At 43.0% G+C, this 16,351-nt stretch overlaps 1 protein-coding gene across 2 annotated transcripts in view; it reads left to right on the top strand.

The window, feature by feature from the left end:
- KIZ (kizuna centrosomal protein) overlaps positions 1–15,831 on the top strand; it is a 155,721-nt gene extending 139,890 nt beyond the window's left edge. Inside the window, exons 12-13 of one of the 2 annotated variants that reach the window (XM_063443721.1) lie at positions 12,265–12,335; positions 15,321–15,831. In XM_063443721.1, coding sequence (XP_063299791.1) covers positions 12,265–12,335; positions 15,321–15,421 — 172 coding nt within the window. In that variant the 3' untranslated portion in view covers positions 15,422–15,831. The remainder of the gene's footprint in view (positions 1–12,264; positions 12,336–15,320) is intronic. The other variant, XM_063443723.1, reaches the window with a different exon arrangement.
- The last annotated feature ends 520 nt before the right edge of the window (positions 15,832–16,351 follow it).

Genomic DNA, 16,351 nt, shown 5'->3' on the forward strand with positions numbered 1-16,351 from the left:
TAAATATGCTCTTTTCTAAACATTCTGTGTATTTGTGCTCTGAGTTGGTTTGGGATTGGGGGTAACTAGCTTGAGGTGCTTTATTTGTGAAGTTGGGGTAATTGGTGTATGGGTGGTTGGCAAAGTTGTGTTTCTAAGTGTACTGCAGTAAATTGATCCTCTTATCGAGTCCATTGCATGTCGATTATGTGCTGCTAAGTGATATAGCTTGAAAATGGGAATGTTTAAACCTAGATTAAATCTGGGTTGAGATTATTGGTGTAATGCTATGCGTGGGCGGTTTTGTTTCTAATGGAAATTGGAAAATAACTGATTTTAAAGTATTTTCATCTGATCTAGAGCAATATTGGTAAGGCTTGTACTAGGTATACTGTAGTAATTTTGACATTATAACCGGTTTGAGTATTGTAGGCCTCCTTGAGATGATTTTTACATTAATTTTTTTTATCATGTGTTTTAATGTATTGTCTGCGTACTCAATTATAAAAGGGGTCTCCAGCCTCAAGTGTCTCTTGAAATAGCATGTTATTCCCTAGAGAAATGGGAAGAAACCGGAATACATGTCAGATTGCCAAGAAAAGACCAGCACAGCAGGTTAGACACAACTATATTTTCCTGGCCGTTTATGGCAGCAATTTATCCAAACATGACACATTCTAACAATACATAAGACGGAAACAATGAAAATTAAAATAAAATATTGCCTTAGTGACGTGTTGGGATTCTTCCCATAGGGACTTGTGCTAAAAACAGTAGACCTGTACATGGTCCTGACTTATATAGGTTTGCCGTTGTGTTTTTTGGTTTTTCCTTCCTCTTTTTACAATTTTTTTTTATTTTGTGAGGTTTATCGTTTGGCATGTCTATTCCCCCTTCTATATTTAATTTTTGCATGTAACCATTTTAGAGTCAACACGGCTGAATTTTATTTAACAACTCTCCAGATTTACGAAAGTCTGGGAACAAAAAGATGGAGTCAAACTTGCACAGGGGCCGCACAAGCATAGGGGCCCCACCACAATGCCCAAGTGTCAAGGCCAACAGGGGAAATCCTTTTATCACCCCTGCCAGCCCACTCAAAGCTGGCTTGGCTGTCTGCCTTCCCGGCCCATGGTAAGATCAAAGATCTCCTTCACCGGCTTCCAGGCTCTTCATGCAGGAGGGGGGAGGGAAGACACAGGAGGCAGATCTTTCCTCCCGAAAGTAGGCTGTGTGCAGCGTTGCCACGCATCATCGTGGCAACGCTCCGACAGCTTGCAAGAGGAGAAGAGTGAAGTTAGCCAAAGGAGCTGCAGTCTGAAGTGCACGCGCCACCACTGGACCACCAGGGATTGTAGTAGTAAAAAGAAAGGGGGGCGGGGGGGTTGACGTAAAGTTTCAGTCTGTGTGTATTTAGCAGTCTGTGTGTGTGTTCAGCAGTCTGTGTGTGTTTAGCAGTCTGTGTGAGTTTATTAAGCAGGCTGTGTGTATTCAGCTGTATGTGAATGTATATGTTCAGCAGTCTGTGTGTATGTACGTACATATTGCATTTCTTGGAGTTACCGATAAATGTAAGCTTACTTTAACAGATAATATTTATATAATCTATTAGAACTGTTTCATACAAGGTCCTTTACATACATTCAGTTAGCAGTGGAAAATGTATCCCCTTTGATTATCCTGCAATATAAAGTGACTCCATATGGGTTCAATCAATAAATACATCTTCCCTATATTAGAATTATGTCAGATTGTGTTTTAATGAAATGTCTAGTTAATGGGTGAGAGGAAGAGAGGATATGTAAAAGAAAACAAACCTTGAACTCTCTGGCTGACAGCTCCTTCATCATTTCGAAAAAGGTTGTTTCTTTATCATAGAGGCAAGCATTCAATGCAACATTCGTGAACACGCAGGTCCGAATCAGCAACTATTTGTAGGTCGCGTAGGACCAACATTATCAACTTGTCAGGATGCGCAGGTCCATAGTAAACAATTTAAGAGTGTCTAGTATAGTATGGTACTATGTAATACCCAATGTCATCCTTCCATGTTCCAGGTGTGGAGTTGTACTGGTTAGTGATGAACTTAAATAGTTTAAGCGCCCCACCCTCCCCCCTATCTCTGCGCCAGTCCATCCTTAGCTGGTATGGACATGTCGTTATGTCCCCCTTGGACCCGCCTGAGAAGGGTTCGAAGTTTGTACCATGGTCAGCAGTAATAACCTCTCGGGTAGGTGTCTCAGCCTGAGGGGTGGGAAGTCAGAGGTCAGAGTGGGTGAAGAGCATTGTACCTTTAGTTTTGCTAGGGCAACCCCTGCGCTCCCGGTCGGCGGCCCAGGACCCCACAGCGCGGCAACCCCCCCTCCTGCTCCCCTCATGTCCACTACTCTCTTTGGATCTCATATGTCAGTAACTTCTGGAAGTCAGTGTCATATGCAGTTGTCAGCCAATGTGTCCAAGTGCCTACATAGAATTTTAAGCGGTCTTGTATTGTGTAAATCAGTTCTTCCAGTCTCCTCCAGTCTTCTATTTTATCAAACCAGACCGTAAGGGGTTTTATGAGGTCTTGTTTCCAGTATAAGGGGATGACCTGTTTGGCCGTATTTAAGATCTGAATCGTCAGGGAATCTTATATTTGGCGGTCGGTATGGTGGTATGGTGTAAGAGAAATGGGGTCGGTTGGAAGAGTGGGGGGCGTTCAGAGAACCTCCGTAGGATGGCGTTGATCGCCTTCCACAAAGGTTTGACCTTTGGGGATTTCCACCAGATGTGGAGGAACGAACCAGTGTTCGCATGGCAGTGCCAGCAGTCTCCATCCAGTGACAGTTTTATTTTCTGGAGGGTCTGCGGGGTTCGATACCACATAGATAATACTTTAAATGCGGTTTCCTGGGTCTTACTCACTAAGGCGCAATGCTGTGTTAGATCACATATCTTTCCCCACTGTTGTGGTGTGACATTCTCTCCAGTTGCCATTTCCCATTTCCCCATGTATGCTGGGAGATTTAAATTTTGTTGTAGTAGGGGATAAAGGAGGGAGATCGCATGAGGTTACAGGTCTGGGTTGACACACGTGTGTTCAAATGGGGTTAAAGCTCTATACAAATTTGGTTGTTGAGGTAACTGGCGTATGAGCTGTCTCAGTTGATCATATTTCAGGCTGTGTAGGATTGTGCCTGGCGTACCGTGTAAGAGGTCAGGTAGGTGTCTGAGTGTGTCACCTTCGATCATGTGTCTAATCTGAACCTGTTTGAAAGATAAAAAACATGCAAATGCCCTTTTCTCTGTCCCAGGGGTGAATTCGGGGTTATTTGTCAAGGGGAAGAGGGGTAAAGGTAATCAATAGAGGCCCAGCTTTGGTGTGATTTGTGCCATATGTCTAGGGTGGCCTTTACACACGGTTGTTGTTTCAGAAGTATCCTGCTTTCCTCCGGTTTCATCCAAGTCAAGGCAGTTAAGGATCCACCTGTCTGGGCCTGTTCGATCCCCTTCCATAACTTATCGATCCCATCTTTAACCCACTCCAGTATTCTCTGCATATGGGAGGCACGGTAATATAGGAGGAAATCGGGGACAGCTAGTCCACCCTCTGCTATTGCCCTGGAGAGTGTCTGATATCTTATCCTGGGTCTGTGAGGGCTCCATATGTAGTTGATTACCAACGTCCCTAACGAAGCGAAGAATGCTTGTGGAATCTTGATAGGCAGTGTTTGGAGCAAGAAGAGAATTCTTGGTAAGATGTTCATTTTTGTAACTGCAACACGTCCCAGCCAGAATATGTGGGGCAGAGTCCAAGCTGTGAGGCTCTTCCTGAATGTTGTAAGCATGGGGGTAAAGTTTGTCTGATAAAGTTGTGAAAGATCTCTTGTGAGCCACACCCCTAGGTACCTGAGTGCTCAATCTGACCATTGGAACCGAAAGCTCGAGCTTAGCACGTCCGTTCTCCGTTTTGGTACTGTGATATTCAGTATTGCCGATTTTGAGTAATTTATTTTAAAGTTCGAGAGAGCGCCATATCTGTCAAATCCCTTCATGAGATTGAGGAATCTATATTACTTTGTAACTGAAAGTACTTCAAAGTATCGTTGTAAGCGGGTTGTTAAGGAAGAACTGCCCCATGTATGTGCTGGATCTAGGTGAACGCTTCCAGAACAAAATGTCAAAGGATAAAAATAGAGAAAAATGGTGTAGTCCAATGTCTTGGTTTGCAATAGCGAGGCATTAATGCGTTATCACTGGCTGTCCATGTCATATTGAAAATGGGCCGGTGGGTATTGCTTCATCTACAGGTGGAACGTGGTCGGTGAGATAAGGTTCGGTACTGCAAAGTACTCGTGCGTGCGGATTGTGAAGGTAGGTCTGCCCCATGAAGGCTCTGGGGTCTAAGAGTACGTTTCCGTAGTAAAATAGCAGAGTAATTAGGGGGAGGGAAATCTTGTAGCCCACCGTCTTGGTTTGCACTTGGGGGCCGTCAATATATATATGGGGTCGGTGAGATAAGAGTCAGTAATGCAAGTTTCGGTTGCGTGCGTGATGGGTAGGTAGGTAGGTCTGCTCTAGAAAGGTGCTGGCGGTTAAGAGTACGTTTCCATATCAAAAATAAAAAGGAACAAAAAGGGAGAAAAATAGTGCATCCTATTGTCTCTCCTTAATCATTTCATTGCAACTGTTGGTAACTGCAATTGCTGCAATTGCAGTGAGCTCCATCACCACTAAAGTTTGTTTGTATTCTACATAACAAAATTAGCAATAAGGCAACCTAAGCATTATCTTGTATATGCGCTTTAACTTCTTAAATCCCTCCTTGCCTTGTTCGAAACTATATATGAGGCAAGCAAATACGATTTATAAGATTTTATTTATAAGAAATATAAGCTTTTGAATAAAGTTTATAGGGAAACTAAATGCATCCAAACCACTTCAACTCATTGAAGTGGTCTGGGTGCCATGCCCCTGTCAGTTTACCCCCTGCAATGTAATTTTTTGCAGTTATTGATAAACTACGATGATTACCTTGCAGGGTGGGGTTTATTAAAAATCCCTCCTTCCTACTTCCTCCCCTTGTTGGTTCAGCGCGCGCACAGGCGACTGTGCGAGGTCAGGGATGACAGAGGAATTGAAATCAGCACTGGGAGCGTAACCCAGCACTGAATTCCAAGTAAGGTTAAAATCTCCCCTCCGCACACACTTTTTAATGGAGGGGGCTATTAATAATCCCCAATAGGGAATTGTAAATCCAAAATAGTAAAGTGTGAAAAAGGGTTGGAATTGCCCATTAGGGCGGCTCTGTCACCTTCCAGGGTCTTTGCATAATTTGCAAATAGTCCTAGTGATGACTTTGCCACTTGTGTCATGTGGCCACAAGGTAGGTAGCAAGGTAAGTTACATAAAGCTGTCCTACAGACTGCCATCTTTTTCCCGCTGGTTCTCTTTAGCTCCTTGTGCTTCATCTGCCAGGATCCCACGTTAGTGCTGTAATCGAGCGAACACACGAGAGCACAACATTGAGGTCTATGGAGCCTCTGTAGGCGTCTTGCGATGAACGAGACATTGCCTTATTCCCTCAACCACTGCTTGCTGTAGCTCTGCCTTTTGTCAGGTTTTGTCAAGTGGAGAAAATATACCTAAGGCAAAGTAGTCCATGCTTTGCCTTATCTATTTTAGAAGATTGACAAAGAAGAACAGATTAGGAGTGGAGAAGAGGAACAGATTGAAGCATGATAAGTAAAGGGTGACAGAGCCGCTTTAAGTAATCAGATTGTAGTAGACCACAGCTCATGCTATGGAAATTGACATGAGCTGAAAAATCTGTGTGATTTATTGGTTGTCTGAACATTTAAAGGAAATTAAATAATTATATATAAAAAAAATATATTCTCCCTTCTAGGATTGACCACATAAAGGGGTTTAGTTTCATTGTTTCAAACTGTATATGGTTTTACTGTGAGAAATGCGGAACACAATTTATCTGCTCTTCTTTCTTTAAATTTAGCAAAGGAGCAATGCCATTAACTTGCCTGCATACTGGATGACACATGTACCATCTTTTCTCACAATCGACTGGATTCGTTACTTAACCCTTGGTGTCAGGTTGTTGGGGGTGGAGGAGAGAGTTATTTTGTTTCCAAGTTTATAAATTCTGAGATATCAGTAAAATGATGAGGTTGGGTTCTAAATTGGCCTAATATGATAGTTATGTTTAAAATACATTATTAGGCAACCAACAAAATGTCTGCTTTTGATAACAAGGCCTTTTTAACACTCTAACAATGCACACTCTGCACACTGAAGATCAATCTGATTCCATCGTATTTGCCAAATTGTAAAAGAAGATATACTGGAGACAATAACAGGCATTCATAAGCAATCTGTGCAGTAGGCTTGCATGCGTAGAGGTAGATCAAAGGCTGTAGAAGGTCGGCGCGTTTCCATATGTGCTCCATAGATGTTTTCTATAAACAATTGTGTCTTATTCTTTGTCTACAGAGAGAGCTGCCTTTTAAAACAAGAATATCTTGTGATCAGATGACATTAATCCCATCCTTTTAGCATATGTTTACACTGACACCCTTTCTACCAATAGCATTGTCATTTTATTTGTTTTATAATAATTTTACCTATTTACATTGTCATTTTATTTGTTTTATTAATTGTAGATTTAAAAAGAAAAAAAAATACACATTCAAAGGTTGTTTAATTTGTAACATGGTAGTGAAATGGTTACAGGAAATTATTTTCTAAAGAAAAGCGGTCTTTCATGCTTAATCTAGCAGATTTTTAGGTTAAAATTGGTTCTTCTGTCCTGTTTATTTTTAATTACATTTTTTTTTTAAAGATGTCCACAGATAGTAACAAGCAGGTGACAGTAAATGATAAATGATGAGCATTAAGGGAACTGGACAAAATAAGAGGAAAATTGTCAAATGAAATAAATCTAATTTCAAAAAATAGATGTTGACATTTATGTAGAACAGAAGAAGACAGTACTACAATAATATGTTGATATTGTCTAAAATAAATGTGCAGAGTAAATTTAAGACAATGCTTGGAAACGCAGGATCTTAAATTCCAGTAACTGAAAAACATACCAGGTTGACTAGAGTCACATCAGTGTCTGACACAGTGTGAGAGCCCTGGACATGACTGTGGGAGACTCACATGCCCGGATTGAACTCGCTTTATTAACTTCCCTTCCACTATTGCACAGTGTGTTTAATTTAGAATTTCCTTCCTCTCATTTAAAGGAACACTAGCTCAATGAAGTGGTCTGAGTGCAATGTCCCTCAGGTTTTAACCCTTCAGATGCAAGCATAGCAGTGTACATTTGGGGTTAAGCCAGCCTCTAGTGGCTGTCTTCCGGACTGTCTTCCGCGCAGAGCGTCCATAGGAAAGCATTGAAAAATGCTTTCCCATTGACAGCTTGAATGCATTCGGCTCCGCTGACGTCGTCAGAGGGAGCTGACGTCGGCGGGGGAGGAGAGGTCACCAGAGCCGAGGGAGCCCGGCGCTGGAATAAGGTAAGCTGCTGAAGGGGTCTTAACCCCTTCAGCACCACGGGAGGGGGACCTTGAGGGTAGGGGCACCCTCAGGGCACTATAGTGTCAGGAAATCCGCTTTGTTTTTCTGACACTATAGTGATCCTTTAATGCCTGCTTGGGCCTGCAGCAGCTTCACCTGTATGTGATTAAGGTTCAATTTACAGGATATACAAACGTCTAATTTAAACGCACTGTGGTATAAAATTGAAATCTGATATCTGCACTTTATTTAAAAACAAAATGCATGTTAGCAGCCCTAAAGCACATATCAAACTTTAATTGGACCAAACAACAATTAAAGGAACACCACATTGGGAAATATTACTATTTATTAGATATACCCTCAATGAAAAATGCATGCAGTTATTTCTGCATTTTCTATTTAGGGGTATAAGCTGCAGATTTCTTGTTTGCAGCCTTTGCAAGTCTTACCTTTTTTTCCCAGCAACAGACTTTCAGTATATGCTCTGGAAATATTGAGCCGCAGGCTTGTGCGCTGCTTTCCAATTTAAAGGATTGAAATGTCCCGTGCACATAGCCTCATTGTGACTTGGTAGAGAAGGCAGGGGTGCTCTTGTACTGTGCACCTGCCACTTCTGTTACCTCTGTGGCGCTAACAGAAGCAGAAGCCAACCTTCCCGGCTGTTTCATTGAAATCAGCAGTTTTATAAACTGCACTTGCAATGAGAAGGTCCTGATGCACAGGGGCCTTCAGCGATCTAAAGGGCTTTATGTGTGGAGTGATCCCTTAAACAAATATGGGGATGTAGATTCACCATATGGCCATATCGTGTTTAGCCCACCACTATGTCACAGTACCCCAATACCAGTGGGTCCCACACAGAATCAGGTTTTCTTTTACATCAGTTGGATAGCTGAGCGTGTGCTCGTATTGAGAAGAAGGTAGGCCAGCAGATGCCGTGTTATGGTCAGGGCAATGTTCTGCTCGTAAACCTTGGCATTCATGTGGATATTACTTTGACACATACCACCTACCTAGAGATTGTTGCAGACTACATACGCCCCTTCGTGACAATGGTGTTCCCTGATGGCGGTAGCTTCTAATGCAGGATAATGCACCCTGCCAATTGCAAAAAATGTTCAGGGATGGTTTAAGCAACATGACAAAGGTGTCATGTCAAGGTGTTGCCTAGGCCTCCAAGTTCCCCTGATCTAAATCCGATAGAGCATCTGTGTGATGTGCTGGAACAACAAATCTGATCTATGGAGGCCCACCTCACAACTTGCATATGGATCTTCTGCTAATGTCTTGATACCACAGGACACACTCAGAGGAGTCCATGCCTTGACGCAGCAGAGCTATTTCGGCTCTGTGAAGGGGACCTACACAATATTAGGCAGTTGGTTTTAATGTTGTGATTTTTTTTTTTATTATTCTTTATTTTATTGTGCGGAATTAACACAAGTGCCCACAGTGCCACAACAGCAAATATAGGCATATTTAGTAACAGTTTTCATCAGTAGGTTGGCATTAGTAAACATTGCACATTTTAATTATTTTATCGTCGTGGTATCCGCTATTAAGCCGGGCATGACTGGTCCAGAGGGAGCCAGGGAATGTGTTGTCCTGGAGTGCAGATCAGGCATGTGTAGTGTTGTGTATGTTCTAGGGTATTGACCTACAAGGCGAGGTTTTTGGTGTATGGCATGAGGTCTGTTGTGTCTCCCTATTTTGTCTGTCTGTCGAGTCCCCAGTATGGGAGGGAGCTGTCACTGCAACTGTGGGTTGCCTCTGGCTGGTACGCATTCCCTATTGGGGACTACCCCCAACCCCTTGTGGGAATCCGTCTGTTTGTGTTTATAAGGTTTGGGCTGGGGGGGGGGGGGTGCATTGATGGGTGACCGTTCTGTGGTAATTCCTGCCATGAGTGGTTGTGTGCCTCAGCGTCGGGAACATTTCTAACCGGTGTGTTGGTGTATGGAGGCTAAGTCGATGGAGTCTTCACAGATGTGGTGTAACACATTAAGAATAAAACAGAAAACTAGTCAACTTGGGTAAACTAAAGAATAGATTGGGGTGTAGCTTGGAAGGTATCAACGTTGGAGTTCATAAGGGAGTAGAGCGGAACCATCTTGATGTGGATGTCACATCTTGGAGATTTGCTGTATCAGCAGTCTCTGAGGGTTGTGGCTGTATTTTTCCCTTCGTGGTAGTCCCTCAGGGGGCCTTTCGTTGGTGCGTTAGACGAGTGGGAGCTCCTGGGATGAATTCGGCCATGGTAGCTGGGTCCACTCGGGTAAGGTCTGACCCCTCCATGTGGGCGGGCTGCAGCAGACCTGCATTGCGTAGGTGTAAGTCCAGTTCGGAGTAGCTCCTGGCTCGGTACATTGTGTCCTGATGGGTAAAGGTAATCGTATTCGGAGACCCCCATTTGTACTGGATATTCTTATTTCTGAGGTGTTATAGCAGGGGTTGCAGGGCCTTACGCCACCCCATAGTGCTTTTGGTCAGGTCCGGGAATATGGACAGTGTGGCTCCCTCAAATGATAGAGGTGTTCTCCCACGTGCAGCCTCCATTAGGAGGGCTCTGCAGAGTATTAGGTCGGTGTGTGCCGTGGCCGGCGCTGTTGTAGGCTTTGGTAGACGGAACATGCCATCTAGTCGTACTGCCTTTGCCTGTTTTGGTGGCAATAGGTCCGTCAGCAGGCGTCTGATAAAATGCGGTAGGTCTGTGGGATTTGTAGAGTCCGGGATACCGCGGATCTTTACATTGTAACGTCTTCGCTGGTCTTCTAATGTATTTATTCAGTCGTCGAATGCCTGTTGCTGCTGTTTTAACTCTGTTAGTGCTTGTTCCAGGGTCTTTATCCTGGATTCCTGGGTGTCTGATGTGGTTTCCAGCTGTGTGACCCTGGTGGTGACCCCCACTATTGCCACTTTAATGCAGGCCATGTCGGCCGCTATATTTGTTCTGCCAGCATGCTTTTAAGTACAGAGGCAGTAACTGGCTCTTCTGTAGGGGTGCGCTGGGGCTTTGAGGTGGGTGGTGGGATATATGCAGCACCTTCCCCGGGGTCTATGGAGAAGTCATCTGAGGAATAGGAGTAAGCTTCCTCACCTGCCGCCATTTTGTCCCATGCGGTCTTTTGCGACCGCCGGAGAAGTTCCCCGATATCGTGGGTGGTAGGGTCCTTGTCAGCTTTTGTTTTTTTGTGCTTCCGACCCATCTTTGTTTCCCATGTTGGGTGAGGGTTGGAGTGCCCGGGTAACTTCGCCAGGTAGCCCCGAAATGCAGTTTGTGCGGTATCTGTTACGGAGCTCCTGGAGAACACGTCCGCTCTGCTCCTCCGCTAGCTCCGCCCCCCCTTATCCAGTATAGTTAACCCACTCAATGTTGTGACTTTTAATTGTACATTGCTGGTATTTTTGCAATAGCTGCATTGGCTGAGAAATATATAATACTTCAGTTGATCCTCTGCTGTTAGGACTGCAGTCGGGGCTGACATCAGGAGGGTACAGGCAATACTTATGAAAGGAGGACTGGCCCCCATACTATGAATGTATATAGATGTATATAAATTTATATAGCTGCGACAATGCATACTTGCCTGCTATGGGAGAGGGAGACAGGGAAGCTGTCTTTTTCCTCCTTGGCCAGGTCCTCACTTTCTTGTGTGCCCAGCTGTTATTGCACTCGGCTGGGGGTTGCAAGAAGAGCCTGGGCAGCCAGCAGAGTGCAAATACAACTCACTGGACAACCAGGGAATGCTGTGTACCCTCTCCCTAGCACAGGTAAGAGGCAAGGAAAGGGGGAAATCATAAAATACAGCAAAAAATTATTTAAAAAAAAACAAAAACTTTCCTCATCTCATTTCCCCCAGATTACAGCTCTATACCACCCCACAAAGGAAGGCAGACACACACTGCATCCAGACAGTGTGTGAAGACCGTGTGTGAGGGGGTGACAATGTGTGTGGTGGTTACAGTGTGTGTGGGGGCTGGTACCAGTGCTTACTGACAGCTACTCGACCAGAGGCTGTGCTGGGCTCTTCCTTCCCCATGCCTATCTGGCTCTTCCTCCTCGGTGCAGATTCTCCGCAACCATGCCACAGCACACCCAACACAGTGCTGCCACACACCGGTTGCGGAGCACTGCACTATACACTGGATTCCCTATACATGTACACTACATTCCCTAAACAAACACATTACATCCCTTACAAATACAAACTACATCCCCTTTTACAACTTTAAGTACCTGCAAGATGGTGGTGGCATGGGGGCCAGCCCCAGGCCTTAAACTGTGTAAGGGGCCACAAAATGTCTGATGGCAGCCCCGGCCATGTAGCAAATACAGGCCTGGTCATACTATCCAAAGTTTATTTTGTTCACGTCAAGAATATAATTTACCACAAATAACTTTATAAACCTGAATAAAGAAGACATGCAATGATATGAGTTCTGATCTTGGCTGTTTATGATGTAAACTCTGATAATTCCTAATACTTGAGTCAGGTCATGTTACTAGCCAGCACTTAAAAGATACTCATCCCTCCAAGCCGTAATATATGCTCCAGGGATGAATTTCTACTCGCTAGGCCTACATTTTGAGTCCTGCTTGAGCAATCCAATCTCCTAGTTGCATTCTGAGCATTAAAAACAACAAAAAAACAAAAACAGGGTTTTTCTATAGTGCAACAGGTATGCATATGGGCTAATCATATGTAGAATTGCATATATGTAGTATAATTAATATCTGATTTTAAATGGCTTCTATTTTAACAGAAAAGAAGATGCAACCAAGAAAAAAGCCAATGTACAATCTCGCACTGTATCTACTAACATGAAGTCTAAAGGTAAAACATCATAGATGAGAAAAATTTCTTTGAACACCCACAAAGTGAAAAGATATTAATGTTTGTGATATTTGTATCCCAGAGTTCCCAGCTTGACATGCAAATGAGCACAGACAGGCATTGTGTTTCAGACTTTACTCTTTTTTTTTTTTTTTTTTTAAACTAAAGCAAGGGTTGTGATCCAAAAGGACTTTTGGGCCATGCACACTGGACTTTACTTGACTCGGTGCGGTTGCTGGCCAAACATACAGTCCACAGTAGGAGAGCTCTCATAGGTATTATTAAAAGGTACAAAAATGCATTCAGACATCACATCAATGTTTTGGTGTTAAGCGGATCATTTGTTATCTGATCAAAGGTCCCCACTTTAACAAGACCAAGTCCTCCTACATTGGACTTGTGGACTTTGTGTGTGTGTGTGTGTGTGTGTGTGTGTGTGTGTGTGTGTGTATATATATATATATATATATATATATATATATAATATAAATAAATAAAATGTGTGTGTAACTATTGTTTAAGCATTTTTACGTGCTATCTTTACATCGGCATTTTGAAATAGTTACAAACATAACGAGTGGCAAAAATAAACCCGATGGTGTGCAATCATTTTCTTTAATGAGGACAGGTAGGACACAATTGATTGTAATATGACCAAAGCAAACAGTTTTCTGGTCAAATTACCTTTCAGTGTTACCTGTCCAAACTTTGTATGGTCTGTATTTGAACATGTCACATCCTTCACTTGTTTACTGTCTAAAACGGTTTCAATTTGTTTCTTAAACGCAATTGCTTCCAAATGTCTGTCAGTCTCCAAAGGTAGTAGGTTTCATATCACACTGAACTTATTGTAAAAAAAAAACATGTTTTCCTTGTTACCGGTTCATTTGTGTTCTCTGTAATCTCAGTGGGATAATTGTACAACCGTTTGAGTGACATGATCCCTTCTATGGCCTTAGTTATTTTCCAATCCTTGCAAGTAAGACCTTGAAAGAAGACTATCATTTTGCTTTCAGAAGGTAATGCACTGTTTTTTTCTGGTTCGTAAGAGATGGCTGAAAATTTTATGGCAGGTACTTGTTTCATGTATTATATACTAAATTCTAAAACCTGAATAAGGTAGACAGATAGACACGAGAATGAAACAAGTAAAATTAAGAAATTCGGTGGAAATGTTTCCACCAGATCCTGAATGCACATGTGTTCTATCAGGGCCACCCTAATTTGCAGGGCACTCCTCTGTTTCATTTATATAACACCAACTAACTCTGCTTCTGCAGCACTTTATTAAATTATAAAGAGGGGAATACAAAAACAGATAAGACAAATTATTATAAATTTTGACAGGAACAATAGGTTGATGAGGACGGGGCCAATCCTGGGCAGGTGCACATGCTCCAGGAGATTCAGGTGCTGCAAGGAGCAGGCCAATGACCTGTCACAGCAGTCCCAGTAGGTGGTTGACTGGCCTCCTTAGAGTGCCCCCAAAGCGGTAAGCCAGAGTAGACACCTGCTTACCTGGACCTGACAAAATATACCAGGCCAGGAGGGAAAGATGGCAGACGGCAGCAAGGGAACGCTTTTTGCGCTGATGATCTTCACTGCTCCCTCGTGTGCCCTGTGTTGTGACGATAGGAGCTGAAATATGACATCACTCCAGCCCCGCCATCACTAAACAATGTGCAAGGGAGCAGTGACGAGCTAGGAGCGCGCAGGAGCCACTGGACCCCAGGGAAGAGATCCACTGGATCCCAAGTTCAAGATCCCCAATGGACCCACACCAGTTCTCCCAATGGTAGGGAGGCTGGATGGGCCTAAAAAAAAAAAAAATCTACAAAAAATAAAATTAATTTTGTGAGTGTGTGCGCAAAAATTGTGTAAATGTGTGAGTGTGTCTTTCAGTGAGTCTGCTTCTCATGCTATTTTTAGGGGGGCAGGAATCTACACAGGCACACACACACATACAGACAGACACACACACACACAAACCGACATTTCTTTTTAATTCAAATCCACCCGGCCTCTCTACCTCTGGGAGAGTAGAGTGGATTTTTCCATGGGGTGCAGTGGGGCTGCTCTCTCTTCCTGCATGTAAGGGAGCAGTAATCTACCAGCAGCTCCTCTCTGCTTCCTCACGCGCTCTGTAGTGATGCCGGGGCCGGAATTACGTCATATTTCGGCTCCCGGCATCATTCAACAGCACGCTAGAGAGCAGAGAGGAGCTGCAGGTAGATTACTGCTCTCTCGCTCGCCGCTGCCTCAGCAGATCGCCTCCAATGTTCCCTACAGCAGCCTGCTTAAATGCTCCCTCGGGCGGCTGCCTTAACTAAAGGGCTGCCATCCTAGGTGCCAGGGCGAAATTCCTAATCGCCATGGTGACCTGGCACCTGGGATTTGTTAAACCCTGGGTTATGCCAACCACCATGACCATTTCTGCTTTTAGAAGTGGCCATAGTGATCGGAGTGTAGATGTGCAGCATTTTGCTTGAAACGCTGCACATATAGAGATATTTGCAATTGTGTGTCGGGACTAGTTACATGTGATTTTGGCAGCCTGGACCTCTGCCCCCTCTTCACTATAAATAGGGTGAGGGGTAGTAGGTAGGGTTATTGGGGGGGAGGGGGTAACTAGGGGATATAAGATCTCTAACCAGGTGGGAGGTGTGGGGGATATGGGAGGACATACTACTATTTGGGGTGGTGGACAATGACATGTCCACCCTTCCCCATTGTATAAATAAAGGACCAGTTTGGGCACCCTTTCATGAAAATTGTTATGGTGCCTGGAGGTCTGTGGTGCTGGCTCTCTTTCCATTTTTTCAAGCCAGACTTATAAATGGGGAGTCACTGATTGGTTGACTGCTGCCCGAATATGCAAGAGTCACTGCTTCTCCACCACATTGTATCCAAAAACTTTACTACACATGGCTGCTTATTTCTTTACATAAGCCTAAATAATTGTCATTGTTATCCTTTATCTTTTAGCATTTTGGGGAGAGTCTGAAGACAGCAGTTCAGAAATTGAAGCCATACTGAGACCACAAACTCAACATGAAGAGGATGATTTTGATGATTTCTTTGATTAAAATGTTATACATGGAAATGGGTGATTTTTCTTTTTACATTTTTGGCGAACTTGGAAAGCTGCCTTCAAGCTTTTGGATTTTATTTGCTTAGTGTTTTGTTTTGTTTTGTTATAATATGAAACCGTAGTGAAGACAAGTAGAATATACTCTTTTTGAAATGTCCTTATTCCCTTATGTAATACTGTATGCATTTGTTTTTTAATACTTTTATCTGTGATAAAACCAAATGTAACTGTATTACATTTGAAGGCATTGTTTGATGTTTTTACTATCTTACTACCAAGAATTGTATTTGAATATCACTTTCCTGTCTACCCCAGAGATCCACTTCAACTATAAAGAGCTGCAAGTATAGCGATGTTTAAAGGGGAACTGTGCCTTTTCTAAGTTTATATTTACTTATGCCTATATTTAACAAGCATTTATCTGTGAAGTGTGAAAAATAAAATATATAAATGAATGCCTCTTTATCCTGCTAATGGATGTTTCCATCAGTCAACCGCTATAAGCCGTTGAACCTAGCAATCAGCATCCACAGAACAAAATGGAACAATGTTTCTATTTCTCCTCTTCATTTAAAAGAACACTATATTGTTAGGAATACAGTGCAGGAGGAACTGACAACTTTAACACACATGCAAGCCAAGTTTATACACCATCATTGTTGGATGAGCATAACAAGTTTTATGGGTATTTATTTAAGTCCATCTCAAGTGGTCCAATTATTCTAAAGTTAGTTGTTTGACCATTTTTAGTCGTTTTTATGATTTAACTCCATGTATTGGTATTTTAAAACCACTAGTTTATTTATTAATTTTTTTACTTGGTTTAGCCACGGCGGCCATCTTTGTCATGGCGCAACAAATCTTCATTATACAGATGTTTATGGAAACCTCAATATCTCAGCTCAGGACAGTCCTAACTCCTTGG

This window comes from Pelobates fuscus, chromosome 2, assembly GCF_036172605.1.
Source record: "Pelobates fuscus isolate aPelFus1 chromosome 2, aPelFus1.pri, whole genome shotgun sequence".
Classification (NCBI taxonomy): domain Eukaryota; kingdom Metazoa; phylum Chordata; class Amphibia; order Anura; family Pelobatidae; genus Pelobates; species Pelobates fuscus.